The sequence below is a fragment of the Labeo rohita genome, chromosome 13, assembly GCF_022985175.1.
Source record: "Labeo rohita strain BAU-BD-2019 chromosome 13, IGBB_LRoh.1.0, whole genome shotgun sequence".
In the NCBI taxonomy this organism is placed as follows: Eukaryota; Metazoa; Chordata; class Actinopteri; order Cypriniformes; family Cyprinidae; genus Labeo; species Labeo rohita.
The window spans coordinates 9965665-9989577 of record NC_066881.1 but is presented as its reverse complement, the minus strand read 5'-3'; the positions used below and the strand labels follow the sequence as shown (position 1 = coordinate 9989577).

General features: G+C 37.5%; 1 protein-coding gene across 18 annotated transcripts in view; it reads right to left on the bottom strand.

The window, feature by feature from the left end:
• kcnma1a (potassium large conductance calcium-activated channel, subfamily M, alpha member 1a) overlaps positions 1-23913 on the bottom strand; it is a 249221-nt gene that overhangs the window by 43459 nt on the left and 181849 nt on the right. For 5 of the 18 annotated variants that reach the window (XM_051125701.1, XM_051125717.1, XM_051125706.1 and 2 more), the window contains exons 15-20: positions 23071-23180; positions 22618-22686; positions 20440-20451; positions 16027-16113; positions 15828-15904; positions 9761-9934 (exon numbers count right to left, since the gene is read on the bottom strand). In XM_051125701.1, coding sequence (XP_050981658.1) covers positions 9761-9934; positions 15828-15904; positions 16027-16113; positions 20440-20451; positions 22618-22686; positions 23071-23180 — 529 coding nt within the window. Of the gene's footprint in view, positions 1-7810; positions 7820-9760; positions 9935-15827; positions 15905-16026; positions 16114-20439; positions 20452-22617; positions 22687-23070; positions 23181-23913 lie in introns of all 18 variants that reach the window. The other 13 variants (XM_051125707.1, XM_051125714.1, XM_051125711.1 and 10 more) reach the window with 5 other exon arrangements.

The window sequence follows — 23913 nt, the reverse complement described above, 5'->3', positions numbered from 1 at the left end:
ATGAATGAGTTTTAGATTTATTTGATGAATACAAAGTTCAGAAGAACAGCATTTATCTGAAACAGAAATCTTTTGTAACCTTATAAATCTTTATCTTTATCATCACTTTTGATCAGTTTAAAGCATCCTTGCTAAATAAAAGGATTAATTTCTATAATTTCTTTCTCAAAAAAAAAAAAAAAATCGGCTATTTCAGATAAATGCTGATCTTCAGATCTTTCTAATCATCAAAGAAAAAATGTATTCAACCGACTGATTTATATAATACTTAAAATAATAATAATCCTGTTCTGAAGTATCGTGATTCTAAAGACTAGAGTAATGATGCTGAAAATGTAGCTTTGATCACAGGAATAAATTACATTTTAAAATATAATAAAATAGAAAACAGTTATTTTAAATAGTAAAAATATTTTACAATATTACTGCTTTTGCTGAGTTTTGGATGAACTAAATGCAGGCTTGGTGAGCATAATTATTTAAAAACACATTAAAAATCGTACTGTTCAAAAACTTTTGACTGGTATCAATAGATTTTGATCGATAGTTGTTGTTTTATTTTTTTTTCATCATCATGAATTATTAACACATGAATGTCATGAAGCTTTTAGGGAGTCACACCACATGACATTTTACAACCTGAACTAAAATGATCTAATATTTTAAAAAGCTATACATTAAACAAATCCCTGATTTAAAAAAAAAAAAAAAAAAAAAAAAAAAAAAAAACAACAACAATAAAATAAAGCGTTTTATGTAAGATTTAAAAATGCTATATAAAACTCACCTTGAAGCACATGCCATTAGTGCTTCTAAACTAAATATATTATGATTAAAACATTGAAGCATTCATAATTCATCAGTGAACTGCATGAGAATCACATAAATATTTAAGCATGAAAATACAAGCTGACATGATTTTCATTGTTGCGCTATTTATTTCCCCCTTCGATTACCATTTACAGACAGATCCACAAATCTACGTGCCATAAAGGCAACCGCCGCGTATTTGAATAATTGACGATGACCCCTCAGTTTTATTAAACACTACTTAACCACTTGGCAAGCGCTTTAGGTGAAATGTTCAATATGACATTTGCTTTTTCCATTGCTAATAAACATTAATTAATTAGAAGCACTTTCTTCCCCGCCCGCTCTGCGACAAGACAGAACAAAGCACGAACATACTATTCCTGATCACCGTCAGAACGAATCAGGTCACAGAGCAGGTAGGGATGTGCTCGCGCAAGGGAACACAGCAATCTCTTTACATTCTGCCTCAATTTACAGGGCAAAGTATATTGTTGAAACGACGCATCTAAAATGTGTGAAAATCAATACCTCACACAACATGTGAAAATGTCTTAGATTAAGCCACGAAAAACACCAAAATAACAACAATCTCCAGTCTGACAGATGAGAGTATATGCGGTGTGTATAAGAGACCTAAAGTGTTTCACACAGGGAGTTATCAAGCTCCCGCCTGCCATCCCAGCCATGAGACTCCAGCCTAATGCTATCTACATAAAAAGCAAGAGGTTAACCAATATCTGGTGTAAGTGGAAAAGCAGTTTCCGCCCGCTCCCCAAACCTTGCTCAGAGCAATAAATAGACGGTTATTTCTGCCGTCAGCTGCCGCATAGATTTAAAGGCCGCCACAGATAACTCCTGGATTCATCTGGCCCCTGTCAAACACGAGTAGCATTATACAGAGAACATCCGCTGTGGCACTTTCACTGTGGATTTACAGTAATCCAGACGGCAACTGTCCCTTTATGAAATGCAAATCCTGTGACGAGCCACAATTGTGCATTCTTATCATGGCCATTGTTAAATTATAGAAAATACATCTGTGAGAAATGCATTTTAAAACTTTATCTCATTTTACGGCTGCTCTAAATACGTCAATTTGCCTTGCGTGCATTTTTAAAAAAAAATCTGATCACCTTAAATTTTCCTAATTATTAACAATATTGGTATAAGATTTTTTTTTTTAAATGAAAATAATTTTTAAAATTATTTAGCTTTTTTTTTTTGTCCTCCAGATTCAGAGATATAACAAAACATTTAAAAATGTTATCAGGATGCATATGAAATGATTAATAGCAACAAAGCTTTTTCAGCATTAGCCGGCGACTCATTTTCCTAAAACGCATTCAGCTGTGAACCGAACCCCACTGCCGCCCGTTCCCATTTTTCCTGGAGTTGTAGCGCCATCTGCTGTTGGTGGCGTCACAATGCAAAAACATCTCTAAGACTCTTCCCATGTGCAATACCTCACAGCGTTTCTAGCTCTTCAATCATCCCTCGCAAGGACACAGAGCTCTTTATGCAACATCTGGATTTCATATGGATGCCTCAATTCAGCACCTGACCTTTCTCATGCACATGTTTTAAAGTCGAGCAGCCCCTCTGATGCATTTGACCAGAACCCAGTGCTGAGAAACTGTCATCGCGGCCCCCCTTCCCATCAATCCCCAGTAATCTACAGAGAGCTGAGGATGGCAGCTTTTGTGCTGTAATGCTAGTGGGGGTAAAATCAAAAGCAAAGAGCCAAAGCAGGCAGGTTGCATGAGGGAATGAGGAAAACAGAGAAGTACACTTACGTGATCTGACATATCCGTTAAACTTATATTTGGCTGAGGGGAAGGCAGAGACCAATGAGAGGATACAGAGAGGAAGACAGAGAGAGAGAGAGAATGAGGGTGAGACAGACAGCAGAAAGACAGTACATCACACTCACACAAGGACAGAGAGGACGAAAAGTCAAGTTAACAGCAGCTAAAGATAATGATATAAGCAGGAGATGATTAAAGAAAGAAAAAACAAAAGAGATGATTGGTGGAGGGACTGGATTGAAACGAAGCGATGAAAATCAAGCTGCCTGTTCAGTGTTTCCACAGCACGGATCCGTTTTAAAAGTCAAACGTTGGAGTCGCGTCCAAAGACCTATGACGAATACACTGCCCAAATCCTAACAACCTCGCAAGGATCATTATGGTATTTGGAGTTCGGCTTGGAGAAAACAGAACGCTTTGATAAGTCATAATTTTATCCTTGACACTCAGTTTGATGAAAACCAGTGAAACCGTTGAAACAGATGTTAGCAATCTTGAGGCTTAAGCAAATAGTTAAACAACAAATTACAGATGTTTCCCTTCACATAATTGCTTCTGTAAAAATTAAACGCTGCCGGCTGATCATTTTTGATCGGTAATTACTATCTTGTCAACTGCAGACGAACGCCAAACTGTAGGCATGGCGTGCTGGGAGAATCAAGATTATTATATGCTACAAACTTGTGACAGAGCTAACAACATTAGTCATTAAGGTAAACATGAATTGATGTTTTGAACTGCCGTTTCTTTATTGTAGTGTATTTCTTAAACAATGTTAGTGACATCAATATTAATTATATTTAATATTACAATATTATTAAAGAACTAATATTGCAGATTTGCTTTTAATTACCAAACATTTCAATATTAAATAATATTTTAATACATCAATATTTAACCTTTTAACTTGGAGGCACGCCTAAGTTTACTTCACTATATTACAAATAAATCATCTAATCATGACAAACTAAATATCGTTGGAAAGGTCTAAGACTCCTAATTAGATATTGTACCGCTGTTTTTTGTTACAAATTATGTAGGAACAGTAATAGATTAACTTATGACAAGAGTGGACCTCAAAAATCCACATCGTTCTAGTGTTCTAGTCTCGCGTAGCCAAACCTTCAGATCTTGGCACTTGTTTGACTCTGGCATTTGTAGCTGTGTTTTTCTTTTTTCTTTTCTAGTTTAAAGAGAGCTGCCGTGTGACCCGCTACTTCGAAAATGCTCGCAATCATGAATTCAGTACAGCAATCAAATCATATTGTTCTCTATGAGACTCTTTCTTCATATTCACAATACATTTCTTATGACAGACTGTTCGTAGCCTTTAGGTTTTTCTGTTTTCAGAGAACAATGTCACAGTGAGAGACTTGGATAGACAGAAGGTCTGGAAACTTTGGCCGCTTTGAACGGCCAAGGCCCGCCCAAGAGGATATATGACTGACAGGTAAAGCAATCAATCACGTTTCGTTTTGTGCCGCGTCATGTTTAGGGGCCGCGAACTTTAACATTCTCACATACTTTTGAAAATCCAGCGTTTAGTTGTAAACATTCTAATCTTCACAGTTGTAAACACGACGGCTTTCTTCTTTCGAAAAGGGGGCTTGGCGCCACAGCATTTTTGTTTCCAGGCGGAACATTAAAGAACACAACACGCGCGTCTCCCGGAAATCCTGTACAATCTCAATCTCATGACGACTTCAAAACTCCTGAAGTGTTTCCAGACTACTGTGCCTTATGCATCAGACGTTTAGCCAAAGTTCCGTGGGCATGACGTCTGAGACGTCTGAGACTACAGGAGTTCTTCTTTTTTTCATTGCTTTTTTCCCTATCATGTTTTAGAAATTATCATAAATTATATATCCTTTGAAACCCATTTTTAAAATCTGACATTGCATTATTATGGAAATGGTACTTATTAATCATATTGAAAAATGTATTTGTTCATGAATTATAAAAATTTAAGTTTGGATAGTGCACTTTCACATCTATGTTTGAAAATGGGTTGAAAGTTAAAGGGTTAATGACATATTCAAATGAATATTAAAAAACTGTAAGGTGACATTTGTAAAAAGTAGCTATTTAAATAAAGAACATAACATGGAAAATGTGGAAATTATTCTTAGGAATATTTCTTTGGAATAATAAGCACCGAATCATTAAAAATAAGACCCGGAATGCGTATTAAGAAGGTAAATAGTGTCGATTTTGATTTTGTGTTGACTTTAAAGGGATAGTTCACCCAAAAAATGAAAGTGGAAATGACACCCTTGTGTCGTTCCAAACATATAAGACCTTTGTTCATCTTCAGAACACAAATTAACATATTTTTAATGAAATCCAAAAGCTTTCTAACCCTGCATAGACAGCAATGCAACTGACATGTTAAAGACCAAGAAAGGTAGTAAGGACATTGTTAAAACAGACATCAGTGCTTCAACCGTAATGTTATGAAACAGCGAAAACAGCGAGAACAAAAAATAACAACTTTATGTGACTATTTCTTCGCTTTCCATGTCAGTCTTCGATGCAAATCGTTGAATAAAGTCATTATTTTTGTTTTCTTTGCGTACAAACGTATTCTCGTAGCTTCATGAAATTAAGGTTGAACCACTGAAGTCACAAACTATTTTAACGATGTCCTTACTACCTTTCTGGGCCTTGAAAGCCTATGCAGGGTCAGAAAGCTCTCGGATTTCCTTAAAAATATCTTTATTTGTGTTCAGGTCTTACAGGATTGCAACAACATGAGGGTGAGTAAGTAATGACATAAATGTCATTTTTGGATGAACTATCCCCATACACTGCATATAAAACTGTATGCATCAGGGTTTGTTGCAGACAATCATAATGCAGGATGCGTTTGGATGCATGTAGCCTGCTTTGTACTGCTGCCCCCATCATTGCAAAGTCTCATCTTTCGTTATGAGTACTGTATCTGATGCCATAAAGGTCACGGCGCAGGCCCAGGGCGGGGTGGTGACACAAGCGCTCAAGCAGGGGCCCCGCGCCGGTCCTGGCATATGTCGCTTGCGATCTGCGGGCGCAGGAAGAGTCGGCCGACTCTCTGGCTAGCATCTGTCCTACACGGCGGAGGGGATGACCGGCCCTGCTCCTGCCTGGTGGTAAGGAACTGTCAGGTTGAGTTTCATGACACACCAGCTGAGCTGGGGAAATGAAAATGCAAACATAATTTTCATGTCAGGCTGCATAAGAGCCGACGGTGCTGAGTTCCACCCTGCAATGAGCGGACAAGATCCACTCTCTGGGCTGCGCCGCCCCGCCCTGCCACGCTCGTCACATCCTCGCCAAACTCCATAACCAACCGGAGCAGGCAGGAGGAGAGGAAAAAACAGCCCTGAAGACTCTAAAAAGCCGCAACCCCGCTCAGCGTGCCAGGCGATTGTTGTTTACAAAACAGGCATGTCTAGGATTGCCCTGCTGGAAACTTCCTTGTGAAGGCTCATAAGTTCAAAACAGGAATTAATACCCTTTGCGATGCTGAGCACCTTGAGAGTCTTTAAAGCTCGTGTAATGAGGGGATAAGTCTCGGCAGGTGGAGCGGAGGGACTGTTATTGTCATTGTAACTTAGAGCGGAGGCAGCTAACTCACTCGTTCAGGATATTTGCTCCCTAAAGCCTGCACTTGCAGAGATAACAAACTCTTCTTAATAGTGTGCAGTGCACCAGAGCTATAATGAGTGCTCCATTGCTCCCTACTCCTTGTCAGCGACTCTCTGCAGCCAAAAGAGAACAAGAAAGACATAGTGTCGACTTCTCACGCATCTCATTTTCATACTAATAATTCTTTGTCTGGCTTTGGCAGAAAGGAGCATTACCATCCTGAATGATGCATGCACAGAATCAGAGTAAAAAGTGCACAAGGGCTATTTGAGAAAGCGCCCATTGGGGAACATTACTTCTGTAAGACAGAGTGCATTTACTGCCACGCGTTTCATGCATTCAGCAAAATTACTGCATCCTGGGGAGTAGTATTTATTTCAGCAATAACTGGGCTACTATAATGTGCAGGTATAAGACCACCATATCATGCTTAGCGCAGGGATGTAGTGATATTTATGCTTTCTGACCCATTTGGGGTGTGGGAAAACATAATCGGCAATTTAGCAGCGAATGCCAGTTTTAAGTTGTGAAAGTTGCAAATTTAATTGGGGTGAAAAGTCAGAAAATAGTGCAAAAATAAGATAAATAAAGCAGCACTTCTGCCTCATGTGTTCAAAAGAACAAAATCACAATTTTCAGGAAAACTGACATAAAATAGACATAAAAATGGAAGTTGCAGCAACTGTGGCTTTTTAAATAAAGGTAATAAATTAATTGTGATGTGAAACATGGCCACAAAACAAATACCAATTAAAATAAACTACATAGGAAAAAAATATATAAATATATATATATATATATATATATATATATATATATATATATATATATATATATATATATATATATATATATATATATCTTCTGTAATTTCCACTTTCGTTTTCAATTTAGTTGAAGTCTTAGTAATTTTGTTGTGGTTTTGTCCTTTTCAGTAGTTTTTATTTCAGTTTTAGATTTTAGTTGTTTTAGTACTTCAAGTTAAACAAAAATAAAAATGAGAAATGTTGCCTTGTCAACAAGCTGAAATAAATGTTAACTGAAATAAAAAATAATTCACATTTTTTAATTTTATTTTCAGTTAACTATAAAAACCCTGACACACACACACACGTTTGTTTTTGTGAATTGTGGGGACTTTCCATAGACTTCTATAGATTTTATACTGACCAAACGATATTGTCTATCCCCTAACCCAACCCTAACCCTAAACCTAGCCCTCACAGAAAACATGTTTGCATCGTTACACTTTTAGAAAAACGTCATTTACTATTTTTAATAATTTTTTATTAAAAAAACGCAGGCCGGTCCCCACAATGTCAAAAATTTCAGGTTTTACTATCCTTGTGGGGACATATATATATATATACACACACACACACACACACACACACACACACACACATATATATATATATATATATATATATATATATATATATATAAACTACTTAATGTTAGTTTTAGTATTTACTAATGCATTATTAAAATCACAAGTTGTGTTTTTTAACATTAACATTTAACATTAACATTAGTTAATGCACTGTAAACTAACATGAACAAACAATAAACAACTGTATTTTTTTAAACTAACAATAAATTGTGTAATAAATATATTGTTTATTGTTCGTTCATGTTAGTTAATGCATTAGCTAATGTTAACAAATGACACCTATAAATATAAATACATATACATTATAAGTAATAGATGAAAATAAATCCATTTAATAAGAAGTCAACTTCAAGTGATTTTTCCCTCTCAGTATCAGAATTTGTGCATAGAAACTTGGCAACTGCTGCTTTTATTTAAACAGGAGCAGAGGGTACTTAGACTCGTGCCGAACTAGAGACAAACACTGGTTAACAAATATTCCGAAAAAGGTCAATAACGTGATGACGCGCATCGGAAAATCATTATTGACCACGCGAAATCAAATTCAGATGGAGGAACTTTATGAATTCCTCATCATAGAGACGTTATGCTAGATCTGAGACGAAACCGATGGGAGAGAGTCAAAACAAAGCCGCAGCTGGCATTAGCTGTCAGTCTTGACGAAAACGCACTCAATCCAGAAAAAGACGGCAGCAGCGAAAACCAACGAAGGATGACGCTACATGAAGAGATCAGTAACTATGTAATGACCAGTAACTGGTATCCAGGGATATCACCGCAGACCAAAACACGAGACACAAAGTCAACCTCATCATAGGGTTTGATGCTAATCTAAGCCGATGTGGCGAACAGTCGGAAGGCAGTTGTAGAGGAAATGCGATCGCCTGAACTGACCCCTGCTTTTATAGCAGGTCGCACCGCTGCCATTCCTAATTGACAGACACTTTAGTATTTCACATCTGCTACGGCTTAATGAGAAGACCCCTGTTCGGCGCTGTCCTTTACACAACTAACTGCTTCAGTCATCTGACCTCATCCAATAGCCTGAGTCACCGCCATCTCAATTGAGTTCCTGTCAGGAGATCTCTTTTTAACTTTCCCATTGAGCCTGACAGTCCCACTGTGGTATACAAGGCATTAAATAAAGCACATTGACTTTTTCTCCCCTGATTGCTGGCTAAGAGAAAATCATCGAGGAGGATCAGATCCTGTGGAAAGGGGGAGAGTTTGATGTGTTTTTTCAATTGCACCTAAATGTGGACTTTACCGAAGGAAGAGGTTTTTATTTCAGCCAGTGGAAATGGTGGAGGCATTAATGGCTTGCGGTTGTAAAACATGATTGTCCAAGAATAGCAGAAAACACATTGCCAGTATATACTTACACTCAATGAATAGAATAATCTCACTAAAGATCCCTTTCAATCACAATCTAGCATTTGCCATGCAAATTAAACATGATTTTAGTAAATAATAGACATATCGTTTGACTTTTTTTTTCCATTTACTGATATCCTCCAATTTTGCTCAATGAACGTAGTCAAAAGGGATCTTAAGCAGTGAGACGTGCACTCATTTCTAACATTTCAAATTGGGCATGATGGCTTTTGAGCACATTTAAAAATTCAAAGACCAAAGGATTGTGGGTATCCGGCGTTTGGACCTGTGGAAAGAAACGGTTAGCCATTCGATTGCACCTTCCTTAATCTGAAGAAGGTCTTCGTTGAACATCGTCAAAACATCATCAGCGTCACACAGTTAGCCCACGGATGTTTCGATTGAAAGCACATCATATAGTTATTTAACAGATACATGTACACCCGCCATGTAAAAGTGTAAACACCAAAAACAGTGACTGCAAAAAGGTCACCAGCACCGCACAAGTGCTCCACTAACACAGCATGCGCCAACTGCACCTACTGCAGCACTAACACAGAAAAGCCACGTCACTTCAACTACCACCACTTCACCAAACGAAAAAGAATACGTACTAGTGTACCAACCAATAAGCCACATATACGGAAACAATGGAGGAACGAAACAGACACGGCACATGAAACACGCACACTCACACGCTCACAGGTCACGGACAGCGAACGGCATGTGGTCTGGCGATCGAACTTACAGGCACGTAAACTGGTTGAGCAATCATGAACAGAGACAGAAGAAAGTGGGAAGGCCCTCTGAAGACTGTCCATGTTACTATGTACACTGCCTGACATGCACGAGCAGTCGCGCTCAGAACGCCCGCAATCAAAACAACATGCCAGTTTCATTCGCTTGTAGACGGACATCTTGGCTACAGTCATGTGTTGGATGAGAGGAGAGGAAAGCAGCAGGTTAATGGCAAGGATCAAAAGAGTTTTTCAACCAGGGAAGACTGAAGGTAACTTTTTCAAACAGGAACAAAAAAAGTGCAATGCCTTAGCAGCAAGCTCTGACAGACTTGACCCGCAGACGGACCGCTGCGCTCCCGCTCGAAATGCGCTTCCGATTCGCTTTCGACTGCGTTCACACTGCAGAAGGGGAGCTCGATCCGAATTTGAAGACTCGTACCAAATCCGACTAACAGAGGGCTTGTTGGGGCAGGAGGCAGCCGTCTCATCGGGGGTCAAGCCGTGCCCTAAGGCTGATCATGTCATAAAAGGTCAAAAGGTCAGATATGACAATATGATCAGGGGTTGGGGCAAGGAACATTCAGGCAGAGAGGAATGGGTGAATGTGTTCAGCAGCAAAACCTCTTTGGATAACATCCTCTGTATCTAAAAGAGAGGATCACGTACCTGTATCCCATCATGCAGCAGCAGGTTATCGGCATCACAACGTGCTACAGGCTCTAACGTAGGAGCTCTGTTCAGTTCGTCAAACAGCCAATAGGCCACTTCTTCGGTCCATTATTAGAAGATGCTTTCACATGCATTGTGCATTTGCTTCAAACATACAGTACGTGGCGTGTACGTATGCACTTAATCTTTTTTTGGTTCTCAAAGGAGCTGCGGTGAGAGACTATAGCAGCATTTGATTGCTGTGAATCGGAGTAAAAACAGTCCTCGGTATGCATTCTCCCGGTGCCACCTCGCTAACGGACCATAATCAAGTCTGGCACCCTCAAAAGAGCAAACAATCCACAGGGAAAAGCCTGCTTTTGACTTCCATCTGAGGTTATGAGCCCGAATTAAGAGGCCAATTTCAGTTGTATGCTGGAAAGATAATACGCTAAATGACTTGGCCTTTAGAGCCATAACCTCAGGGACTGTTATTCGTACAGAACCATGCAGAACAGCTGAAATTAAGGAGAACAGGCATGCAGAGGGAGGCGACCGCGGTCGTATCTCTCGAAACGGCAGCCCGGTCGACCGTTTACGGGGCTGAAACAGATTAAGGCAATGCGAAAACATGCAGCAGCGGGGCTTCTACTTAATTTCATGCTGAAATCTGTCGCTTCAGAGTTTGAGGGTTGACATTCATCGGAGCACATAGTATGTGGTTATGTTAGTCAGTGAAGACATGGAGGGCGGAAGAGACACAAGACAACATGATGATGTGAGTGACTGAACGTGACTACACAGAGAGCCTAATTACTGAAGCCTCTTTAACAGGACAACCCGATTTAGCAAGAATGCTCTCAACAGCCCTAACGTCAGTCCTCACCCTACAACTTCCCATAGTGGCTGCGTCGCATACTAATGGTTAAAATACTAATGGACAGGAACATATCTGCAAGCTTTACTTTGAGCTTACTGTATATTTACAAAAAGGCTCAGGAGTAATATTACAAACACGCCTCCATCTGTAAACCAATATAAAGCGAACAACACCCTGGCTCCTTGGGGAGACCTACATAAAGGTGACAAGTGAGAAGACCCTACACTGCACATTGGCTGATAGCAATCTTGCTAAAAAGGTTCACGAGGACCTCAGTGTTCCCATTCTGTTCCGATCTCATTTGTAGAACTACAGTGGCATCTAGTGGCCAACGTTGTGAACAGCAAAGGTCAACACCACCGTGAGCCTAACATTGAGAGATGCACCTATCAGTGAGGGCAGTGAGTAAAAAAGGGCCCAACTACTGAGAAGAATTGAAATGCGGGACATTTCAATTCTGCCGATGGTTGCCGTATGTCGTGTTGAGAGGCTGGGCAGGGGCCGGGCGGTGGAGACAAAGGGGAGGCTGTAGGCAAGAGGGAGACCAGATTGTTTTGATTGTGTTTTGGAGACGATGCTCGTTAAGTCTAAGAATTTGAAGAACTTCCCACAGAACTCTTTCCGCCCTCTGAAAATACAGCAGCATGCAAAATTGCCTCTGACAGTGAGGGGACGGATTCAAGTGGACTTAACCTCTCCGCTTGGCACTCGTCAAGTCCATGACTAATAGTAGCAAAATCAATCGGTTTGTTTGACTTTTTCGATCGTCATGACATTCATTTCGGGTTTCGTCGAGTTTGGGGACGGGTCAAACAACCTTTGAAATGAATCTCCTCCGGTTTCTGTACTGTGAGTAAATCTTTGGGAGGAATGGCATTATTCGTCATGGCCTTATTGTTCTCTCCTGTTAAATACTGCTTTGGAGGGGTCACTTTCAGGCCGGTAAATTCTGCTGTATTGTTTTGGGCTGAGGACAGTGGAGAGATGAGGCGTAGGAGGGATGCAGCAGCTAGACTGATACATGCAACATATATATATAGAAATATATATAACTATTATCAGAGTGAGACAGTCAGACTGTACTCTGGGCCACAGGAAACCCGTTTTTACTCACAATATGTCACTACCAGTGAGAGGTTTAAATAAAGAGGCGGTATTCCAAGGCAGCAAGGAAGGAAATACATCAAAAAGTATGTCAATGATCATAAAGAGGGTGAAATAAAAGAATAAAAGAACACAAACTCCCATTACAGCAATGGAAACCTCATCTAAACTGTAAAGCTACAGGCCTCTTCTCAGGTGACATTCGATTTTGGGAGAGTGCATATTAATCGAAAACATTTGATTGGGGTGAAAACAAGAAAAATCAAGAAATTAACTGTTTAGCTTATGTTTAAAAGTTAAAAATATATGCTGTTTCAAAGAAAAAACGTATCAGTTTCCACAAAAATATTAAGCAACTGCTTCTTGAGCATCAAATCAGCATATTAGAATGATTTCTGAAGGATCATGTGACACTTGAGACTGGAGTAATGGATGCTGAAAATTCAGCTTTGCATCACAGGAATAACTTACATTTTAAATGTATTAAAATAGAAAACAGATATTTAAATTGTATATAATATTACTTATTATCATCGAATGCAGCCTTGGTGAGAATAAGAAACTTCAAAACATTGAAATAAAAAAGGTAGTGTATGTGATGTCAAACACAGTGTATCATATGAATCATCATATAATTTTAAAATAATTTAAGGAATGTAAACAAAAATCAATAAACAAGGGGTTGCAGTTAAAGGCAGCTATTTAGGTGTGCACAGTGAAAGGTCACTGGCAACGAAGCTGCATTATTCATCTTGTGGCTAACTGGTTTGGACAAATGCTTATATAGGTCATGTAATAACAATGCATCATTCCAACATGTACGCTCTACTTAACATAACTATTGCTTTGAGATTAGCAAATGAAAACAAACATTTAGGTGTTGCCACATCTATATATAATTAAGAGGGTGGTTAAGTAAATACATTTCTACATCAGATGATATAAATGTCTGCGGGAGCAGCTCTGACAGTGGACTACACTCTGAGCTATTAATCTCCCTTCTACTTCAGTGACTTCCTGTCAGAAAGTGTTTTCGCCGGTCTGAGGCAGCGGGACATGACAGTGGCGCGTCCGAACGCCACTTGCGCTGGGCGTTCTGGGTAAACAGGGTAGATATGATTGGTAAAATGATCTTGAGCCAGGAGTGTGTTTTCAGTGTGTCTGGCGAGGGTGGGCCAAGCTGCTCTTGCCTTTTGTTTTTCCACCTGACTGGTGTCATTACCTCCGCCTCTCTCCTACTGACGCCACCGTGAGCTGACAGCCTCTCTCTTCAGCCCTGCTAATCACGTCATTCCCTCTCTACATCTGTATCTCTCTCCATCATTAGCATGCTGAAGGCTGGCTTTCCTCAAGAGTCTCAATCTTTCACCTTGTCATCTTTAGCCCTCCTTTTCTAGGCCTCCAATTAGATGAAGTCACTAGTTTCTACAGTTCACTGCTTTCTCCTTATTCTTTCATATGGCTGATTGCAAGGCAGCAATGCGTACTGTAGGTAACCGTGGACTTAGACATGACATCAATTTCCACACTTAAGAAATTTAAGATTAAAGTGTGAAAATCATCCACTGACAGCTGAACATTCTACCTTTTAAAGATGTAAACAAATGTTATGAAATCAGTCAAATTTTCATACTAATGGTTATCTCCATTACACTCATTTGCATACTACATTGCTATCGGTCTCAGCTTCTTACACACTGCCTTTCAAAAGTTTGCAAGTCCTGTGATAAAGCTGAATTTTTAGCAGCCATTACTCCAGTCTTTGTGTCACATGATCCTTTAGAAATCTAATCATTCTAATATGCTGATTCATTGTGCAACAAACATTTCTTCTTATTATCAGTGTTGAAAATAGTTGGGATGCACTAAAACTTCAGCCGACGAAAAGTATCGGCCAAAAATAGCGTTTTCGGTTTAGGAGCCCCTTGCAGAATCTGTGAAAATGTGAATAATTTTAACAAAATAAGAGAGATCACAATTGAGGGACTCAAACACAGCTATTAAAAAAGGTTCAAACTTTCACTGACGCTCCAGAAAGAAACACGATGCATTAAGAGCCAGGGGGTGAAAACTTTTGAATCTAAAGATTATAGTAAATTGTACCAAATTTGTCTTCCGGGAAACATGCAAGTATCTTCTGTTGCTTCCGAAGGGCAGTACAAAAGGGAAAAACTTATATTTTAACAAAATAAGAAAAATTTGGACATCCCTGTCTTGTTCAAAAGTTTTCACCCCCAGCTCTTAATGCATTGTGTTTCCTTCTGGAGCATCAGTGAATGTTTGAACCTTTTTTAATAACTGTGTCTGACTCCCTCACTTGTCCTCAGTGTGAAAAGATAGATCTCAAAATCATACAGTCACTGTTGGAAAGGGGTCAAATTTGCAAAAGACGCTGGAATCTGCATGACCTGGAGGAATTTTCTGAAGAACAGTGCTCAGTTTAACTGTTCAGAACAAACAAGGGACTCATGAACAACCATCACAAAACAAAAAAAGACTGTGTGTGTGTTAAATCTGTTTCTGTTGCACAGAACTAAATAAAAATAATAATATAATAAAATAATAATAATTTCAAAATGATTTTATATTAAATAATAAAATAACAAATTATTATTAAAAAGCATTTTCGGTTTTGGGTTTTCAGCCAAGTGCATCCAAAATTTCGGTTTCAGCCCAGAATATTAATTTCAGTGCATCCCTAGAAAATAGTTTTGCTATTTCATATTTTTGTAGAAAGGACTACTTGATGAAATAAAATTAAAAAAAAAAATGTTTTGTTTGTTTGTTTGTTTTTAAACAATATAAAAGTCACTTTTGATAAAAGTAAATTAAAATTGATTTCTTCTGAATAAAACCATTCATTTCTCTAAAAATCTTAACCTTTCAGAATTTTTGAAAATAGTGTTTTTGCTCAGTTATAGCTGAACATGACTATCAAATGTGTCACAGTATTCATCAAAAAGCATGTGAAAATACTCAGATGACCTACTGATTCAGCAGAACACATTTAATGTACACTTTACTATCCTATAAGCTAATGGGAGCCGTCAAATTCAAATAGTTGAAAAAAGGGGGGAAATTGTAAGAAGAGTGGCTCTTTTCAAGTGTAAGCACTATAGTTACCAAAAATGTTATTGCTAACAACTTAATTTTGTGTGCAAAGTGTGATTTGGTTTTTGTAAATAGTATGTGAATGGAAAAGCAAAACTGTGATCTAAAAAATCTAAACTTTAAATATTATTTGTTTGCTGCCTTGCAAGTGTCTTTTTTGAGCCTGATATCAGTCTATTATTTTATTTACAATATGAAACAAAAGCCAAAATGCAAGAGAAACAGCAATATCTGACATGTTACACAATGTAGCACTGCCCTACAAAGTGAAAAAGAGTTGCCGGACACTTTCCGTTCAGACCTTGAGTCGAGCGACGGACGGGTGTACTTACTTCTCTTGCAGCCACACTTTTTAATCCTTTTGGGATCTGTGATGTCATCATGACATGCTTTGCAGTAGAAAAATGCTCTGAAGAAAGACAGTAAAGCATTGAACATTCTGCTTCAAGTTTCATATTTCAGTTTTTGTACTAAAAAATGAAAATTAAATACAAGAACACAAGTAACCTAATGGATTGAGGAGATGATTACCTTTTCACCTCTTTGGCATCACTGGCGATAAAGAATCCCAACGTCCCCTCCTGCATCTTAACATGATTTCCCGGGTTGATCAGAATACTGTTCAGTCAGAAAAAAGGATCATTGTCATTAACAATGAAAATCAAAATTGCACTTTAAAACACTCTAATCAAGAGGAATGGTACATCTGATTTTGGACCTTGTTGAGAAGCCTGATGAGAAAACATGCAAATACTGCCTCAAATTTTGATACTGGAATTTTTGTCAAAAAATACTGCAGGGAAAGGGACCTATTCAAAAACACTGCTTAGGCCACTTGGTTTCACACATATACAGTACAGTACACAACAGAATGGCTTGCCCATTTTAATTCTTTTTTTCACAATGGTCTTAGGTTGAATTGATTAGGTGATGAGATAAAAGAAAGAATTAAAATTGGGCCAGAAACAGTCTAGGCGTTCTGGTCGACAGGCCTTCAGATACTCATGGTGTGAGGTCTATCGCCACACAGAAGCGCAATTTAATTCCTTCTTTAGTGCAGTGGAAAGCAAGGGAATGACTAGCCCACCAAGAGTTCAGGTGCATCCTGGGTCTCTGAATCTACGGCAACAGCGTAACTAAGCCAACGCAAGCCATGCAGGTTTGCTTGAAGTTGCTACTGCGCAAACAAGAAAGCGGAACTCCAAAAATCTTTATTAAAAGCATCATTACATTAAAGCATCAGCTAACAAGCCATGGTTATTACTTTACCGTTGTTGTATAACCTATTAAAAAATAAGCACGGAGGCAGAAGTTGTGCCACCAATAATCAATCTGTCACTCTGACAGACTGAATTATATTTCTCTGTTATTTTATATTTTTATTTATCATGTTTAACTTTGCTGACTTTTTATATACAGATATGACTGTGTCATTTCATCTTGCTTATATTAACTAATATTGCCAATATTTTTCTTTTTCTTCATTCAAGCTTTAAGACTGATCTTATTGTATTGCTCAAAAGTTTTTATTTGTTTGTTTGTTTTTGAAAGAAGTCACTCAGCCAAGGCTGCATTTATTTGATCAAAAATACATTAAAACACTAATTTTGACCCTGGACCACAAAACCAGTCATAAGTAGCACGGGTATATTTGTAGCAACAGCCAAAAATACATATGGGTTAAAATTATCAATTTTTCTTTTATGCAAAAAATCTTAAGGATATTAAGTAAAGATCATGTTCCATGAAGATATTTTGTACATTTCCTACATATCAAAACTAATTTTTAATTAGTAATATGAATTGCTAATAACTTTATTTGGACAACTTTAAAGGCAATTTTCTCAATATTTTTCAGATGATGTATAAGTCTCAGTTTCAAAAAAATGACCCATATGACTGGTTTTGTGTTCCAGGGTCACATATCATCTTGCTTTAGCCAATATTAACAAAACTTTTATCAAAATTATATTTTGTTTTATCTGAGAGTAAATGACATTCAGTAAGCCAGATAACACAAAAAATATGTCATTTATGCTCTAAGACTGATCCTTTTTTTAATTGCTCAAAAGTTTGGGGTTGATAAGTTTTATTTTTATTTTTTTAAAAGAAGTTGCTTACCCAAGCCAAAAAACATTAAAACACTAATATTGTAAAATATTATCACTTATTATTTAAGTATTATTACTTATTATTATTATTAATTTAACAGTATTACAACTACTGGTTTCTACTGAATGTATTTTAAAATGCAATTTATTCCTGTGATGCAAAGCTTAAATTTTAGAATCATTACTCCAATCTTTACTTTCACATGGTCCTTCATAAATCATTCTAATATGCTGATTTGCTGCTTATAAATAATTACTAATTATCAATGTTGAAATTTTTTTTTTTTTTGGGGGGGGAAGAAATAAACATTTTGTAACTGTAAAAGTCTTTATTTTCACTTATAATCAATTTAATGCATCCTTGCTGCATAAAAATATGTGACCCTGGACCACAAAACCAGTCATAAATGGCATGTGTATATTTGTAGCAATTGGTAAAAAATACATTGTTTTGGTCAAAATTATCAATTTTTCTAGGATAAATCATTAAGATAGTAAGTAAAGATCATGTTCCATGAAGAGCTTTTGAAAATTTCCTACTGTAAATATATCAAAACTTCATTTTTGATTAGTAATATGCATTGCTAAGAACTTCTTTTGGACAACTTTAGGCGATTTTCTCAATATTTTGATTTTCTGCACCCTCAGATTTCAGATTTTTAAGTAGCTGTATCTTAGCCAAATATCCTAACAAACCATGCATCAATCAAAAACTTGTTTATTCAGATGATGTTGAAATCTAAATTTCAAAAAATGGACCCTTATGACCGGTCTTGTGGTCCAGAGTCACATATTTAAATATATATATATATTTTTGAACAGTATTTATATATATATATAAATATATATATAATCTATTTTGAATGGTAGCGCATGTTAAATCAATACAAAACATGTAAATATGGCAATTGTAAACTAAAAACTTAGGTTTGAGTTGTTCTTTTTAATGTCAAAATGACAAAGCATTTTCAAATTCAGCAAACGACAGATTTTTTTTGGCCAACACAACTTTTGCTCTGAATTTTGGCTCCTAGCGTTTGCTCAATCCCAGGCTATTGTGAACAAATACCAGTCACTGTCAAAGCTAAGCTAGCGCTGTCAGTGTCTCTGTGTGACTTCCCTTGGTGGGCAAGGAATTTTAGATGTTTATGAATCCAATGTCAGCTTCTGCCAGATATTTGGGAGAGTCTGGTTTGTAACTGTAGAGGTTCAGCAGTGTAGACAGAGCCACTACTGAACCACTGTATCATTCCCCATTAATTAGACAGAGACGAGACGACACAACACAGCCATCAATGGTTGCCAGTTGTTAGGAATCAACAATGAATTGAGTGGCGGCTGCAACACTTCACAAATGCCCAGCCTGACTAGAGCGCCAAGGCCAGAGAGCCCAGACGAAAGGGAAAGGTGCATAAAAGACATCCTATTATTCCACAAACTCAAAACGCTGGGCAGCATCATCGCCTCTCTAAAATCAATATGCTTAAATACCGTTTGATACATGCAGTCTATCAAAATCCTTTCCTCTGGGCTCGTCATCAGAAACGAAGGCCGAAAGAGGGGGATTTAATCCATCATAAAGCGGAAGTTGGCTGGTCAGTTAATGAAAATGTCAAAAGCGCTCTGTCTTGCTTGAAATCATTGTCCTGGGTTATTTATCACCGAGCTTTACGTCTGATTAAATAGCCCCCTTAGCGCAAAGCAGCACATTTGACATGCCGTTCAGAAGATGAATACAAACAGACTCGTTCACGGACACATTCACACACGTTGCTCCCCAAATCTGAGATTTTCACACCGTTTGACACAAAATCATACAGGAGCGTTATGCAATGGGCCGTTCGCAGACCGATTGCATCGAAACGGTGGCGTCAGTTCAGATCAAACCTCATATTATGGGAAACAAAGCAAGCATCACACATCACGTGACAGGGCATGCGTTTACCAAGAGCGTCACAACCAAGGGCACATCTAAAAGAGAGCAGGTGCAGCCACCGCAGCGGCACGTAGATGCAAACTGTTGCAGTAACTTCTGTGCAGTTGGATTGTTGTATAGAACACCAAACTGACAGGAAGTGACCTCACTTCATAAACATCTACTCAGAGACGCACAGGCATTTGGGGACATGATGAACGTCAGTTCTAGACAAACACTGACAAACAGTTCAGTCACACACACTCGCACTCGACAGAATCAACATCTCACACGCACACAGAACTATAAATCACAGTCGCTCCGACGCACACAAAGACACACAAACGTAATACAGTGTTAAAGTGGTAATGACAGAAAAGGCAAAGATGGTCGCCATGAATAGTGTGGCCTTTACTAACCAATCGGTGTTTAGCATATTGAGACACATCAGTTCTTAAGGGGCAAATACTAGTATTTTTAGGGCACTTTTCTTAGTGCATTAACGAAATAAGTGAAAAAAACATGAAGTACTGTTCGCATGGAGAGCACAACGCTGAAAAAGACACAGGCTGAAATGATTTGCAGCTGATGAACACTGAAAAATAATCAAACGGGGAAAAAAAAAGGTGAGGAGAGGAAGTCGAGAACAAAAACCAGAGATGAACGAACATGGAGTGGATAAACGCTGTGTTGATACAGTATGTGAACGGCACAGACGAAGAAACAAGTGAATCGACCAATAGCAACTACTCTCTCTGCCTGCAAAGAAGTTAGTGCATTAAGCACAAAGAGAATCACAATATGAGAGATAGCGAGAAATTTTGGCCATTTTTGAGAGGGAGGTGGTACAATATCCTTAAGCTTTTCTCCCACAGTTGATCTAAAGTGTAGAGGGGTGAGATAATGAAGAGGGCATACCGCTTTCTGCTTCTGCAAACAACAAGAAAACATTATAAATCAAACATAGACTGGGAAAAAAGGAGGCGAGGTGTCAGTCATCTGTATCTGCATATTAAAATCAGGAAAATCTGTCAGTCTCTAAAGTAGAGGGCAAAACAGTCACTTCCACCATAAAAAAAAACAGACTTCGCATTGGTTTAACTCGTCTGTCCTACAAAGGAAAAATTATGGTCTAAATGCCAACGTGCGCTTCCAAGTTTAGACCAGCCCTGGACACCAAATTGAGAGTTACGCTAAAGGATAACGTTGTGCCCTCTAAAGGTTTTGCCATTATGTGAAGTATGGCAAAGTTATTAACCAAAGTTTAACAGCCACCCATTAGAAGGTAATCAAATTATATGAACTGTATCACACTGAGTGACTGTAAAAAATAACTTTCGTTTTACAGTCGTTGCGTGTGTTGGCACGGGGAATACTGGACTTGAGCGGCACTTTAATGTGATATTGGGGAAAAACAAGGTTCTGGGTTACATTTTTAGCAGGCGATTCAAAAAGAGTGGGAAAAAAGGAGAAAACTAGTACATAATTGTTCTGAATCCAGATATCATGGCAAAAAAAGTTAAAGTCTATTCTACTCATCAAAGTTAAAGTCTATTCTACTCATCAAGGCTGAATTTATTTCATTAGAAATACAGAAAAAAAAAGTATTATTGTGAAATATTATTGCGATTTAAAATAGTCATTTTATATTTTAATGTACTTTAAAATGTAATTTATTCCTGTGATGCAAAGCTGAATTTTCAACATCATTACTCCAGTCTTCAGTGTCACATGATCCTTCAGAAATCATTCTAATATACTGATTTATTATAAAAGTCTTTTGTAACAATATACACTACTGTTCAAAGTTTTGGGTTAGTAATTTTTTTTTTTGAAAGAAATTAATACTTTTATTCAGCAAGGAAATGTTAAAATGATAAAAAGTGATAGTAAAGACTAATATTGTTAAAAAAGATTTCTATTTTTGCTGAAAATCCAGCAACTGCATCACATAAATAAATTAATAAATAAACTTTAAAATATATTAAATTAGAAAACTGTTATATTAAATTGCAATATTTCATAATATTACCTTTTTTCTGTATTTTTGAAATAAAAATAACTTTGATAAGCATGAGAGACTTCATTAACAAAAAAAAAAAAAAAAAAAAAAGAATCTTACTGATCCCAAAATACTGAACAGCAGTGTATATAATACACACGAAAATTGTTTATATATTAAAAAACATATGTTAAAAGCTATTTTGAGATAATCCAGAGAATTAAATAGTTCTAAAAGAAATACAGTTAATCTCATTTGATCATTGTCTTTTAATGCCATCACTGAATTTAAAAACAAAATAATCAAAACTATAAAACTAATATTATAAAATGAATAGTTAAGACTAAATTGACTGGATAAGCCATGTTAAAATACACATTAAATACTAAAATATGTAAATTACTCTTTGGCATTCCATATAAACGCTCCTTGCAATGTTGCAACTGTAAACTTATCCCCATCCCTATTATAAAAAGGGCTGATATTTTGACGCGTGTGCGTTTTCAGGCCAACTTGTGTTCTAAACCACACTCATTAGTACACACTGTGTACACAAAATGTATTAGTAAGAGTTACAGTGTACAGAAACATTGGAACACAGGTTGTGGATGTGGGAAGGGGTGGTGGGATTTGGCAAAGTCGAAGTTACTGAGACAGAGTACTTCATGTTATTAGTTCCAATGGGTCACTTAACAGAATGCCACAGGAGTGCTATTGATAGAAGGCTCTTTACTCGGAGAGTAAACCCTCATCAATACAGCACAGTGAGTCTGAGCAGATGTCATGGCTCTTTGGCTTCACGGTGACTCTTACAGACAGTGATCGGCAACTGTGATGCTGTGAGAGTCGAGCTGAGGCGAACTTCCTCCAGTGACAGAACGTAACATGCTGCTGTCTCAATGAAAGCCATTTCACTTTGAAACCAGATTGGATTACTTGCAGAGAGATTTAATGATAAAACATTAGCTCTAGCGAGTAAAAAAGTATAACTATGCTGTAGGGGGTCTGTAGGACCAATGAGGGACACAACTGCATTGCCCCTCTTTGGTCAGTGTATTGTGAATGGTGGAGTTCAGAACCAAAGGGGAACAAACCTGCTTTCCCTCTGCTCCGACTTGTACTCAATAGCGATCAACAACAACTTGAGCTTCACATAGCACAGCCTGAAACAGAGAACAGACATTTAGTGTCCACAAGTCATCATTTAGCTATTTAAATTCATTATCATCATGTCGATTTAGTGCAATCAGAAGGGCATATTACCATGAAATCTCATTGGTTCACATAACAGTACATTAAACATCAAATTTGTTCCAATTGGCTGTGACTGTGTCAAGCAACCGTTTCACATTCAGTGTGGATAAACAAATTGTTAGTCACTGACAATGTATCACATCACATCTGGTCAGGACATTTGACAGTTCAGATTTGCAGTAAATTTGGCAGTATATTAAAAGGCAAGAATTTATGATACTTACTACAGTGTGTTTGTATACAGAGTAACGGCTGCTGTAAGCTCCCATGCTTTAGAGCAGAAGCATACTTACTCACAAACTGTAGGAAATGAAAGCCCCACAAAGGCACTGGACAGGTACTCAGTGTACATTTCATTGGCCACTCCCTCCAGGTAATACTTTTGCCATGTGTCCTCCTCAATCTGCACAGCAAAAACAGTTGGATTCAGATACACACAGTCAGGGAGGACGCCATCTTTAATTTTTATGGGAATGGATAGATAGCAGAACATGTCTAAACATTTTCACAAGAAGTCTCAAGAAAAAGATATCTGCCTTTAAGGGATAGTTCACCCAAAAATGAAAATTCTGTCATCATTTACTCAACTGCATGTCATTCCAAACTCATAACACTTTTTCTCATCTTTAAAAAAACATATTAAGATATTTTTAATGAAATCCAAGCAAATTCCACTGAGCCCCTAAAGGGATATTTGCAAAACTAAAAAATACAGACTTTCACATACGCATGAGAAACTTTTGCAACATTTTTTTTTGCAGTTTCCAGTTGTGTCCCTCTGCCATCTTGCAATGAAGAAAACGGGAATTAATTAGATCCATTATAACTTGGCTTTCAATACAAAGACTTTGCTTCTGTTCTTGTATTCTGACACAGATAGGCCTATATCATCACTGAGTGGAATAAGAACAGCTTTTTCCCTCAAGCTATATTCCACCTGAACAATATATAACATCTCAGGACTGTACAGATGTACTTTTCATCTGTAAACTAGCACATTTGAACATTAATAATCCTGTCTATTTTCTCTATATTTTATTACCATATTGCTATTGTTTTTGTTGTTGTTGTTTATTTTTGTTTTTTTTTTATTATTGTTGATTCTCCTTATTATTACTGTTATATTTCATTTTAAT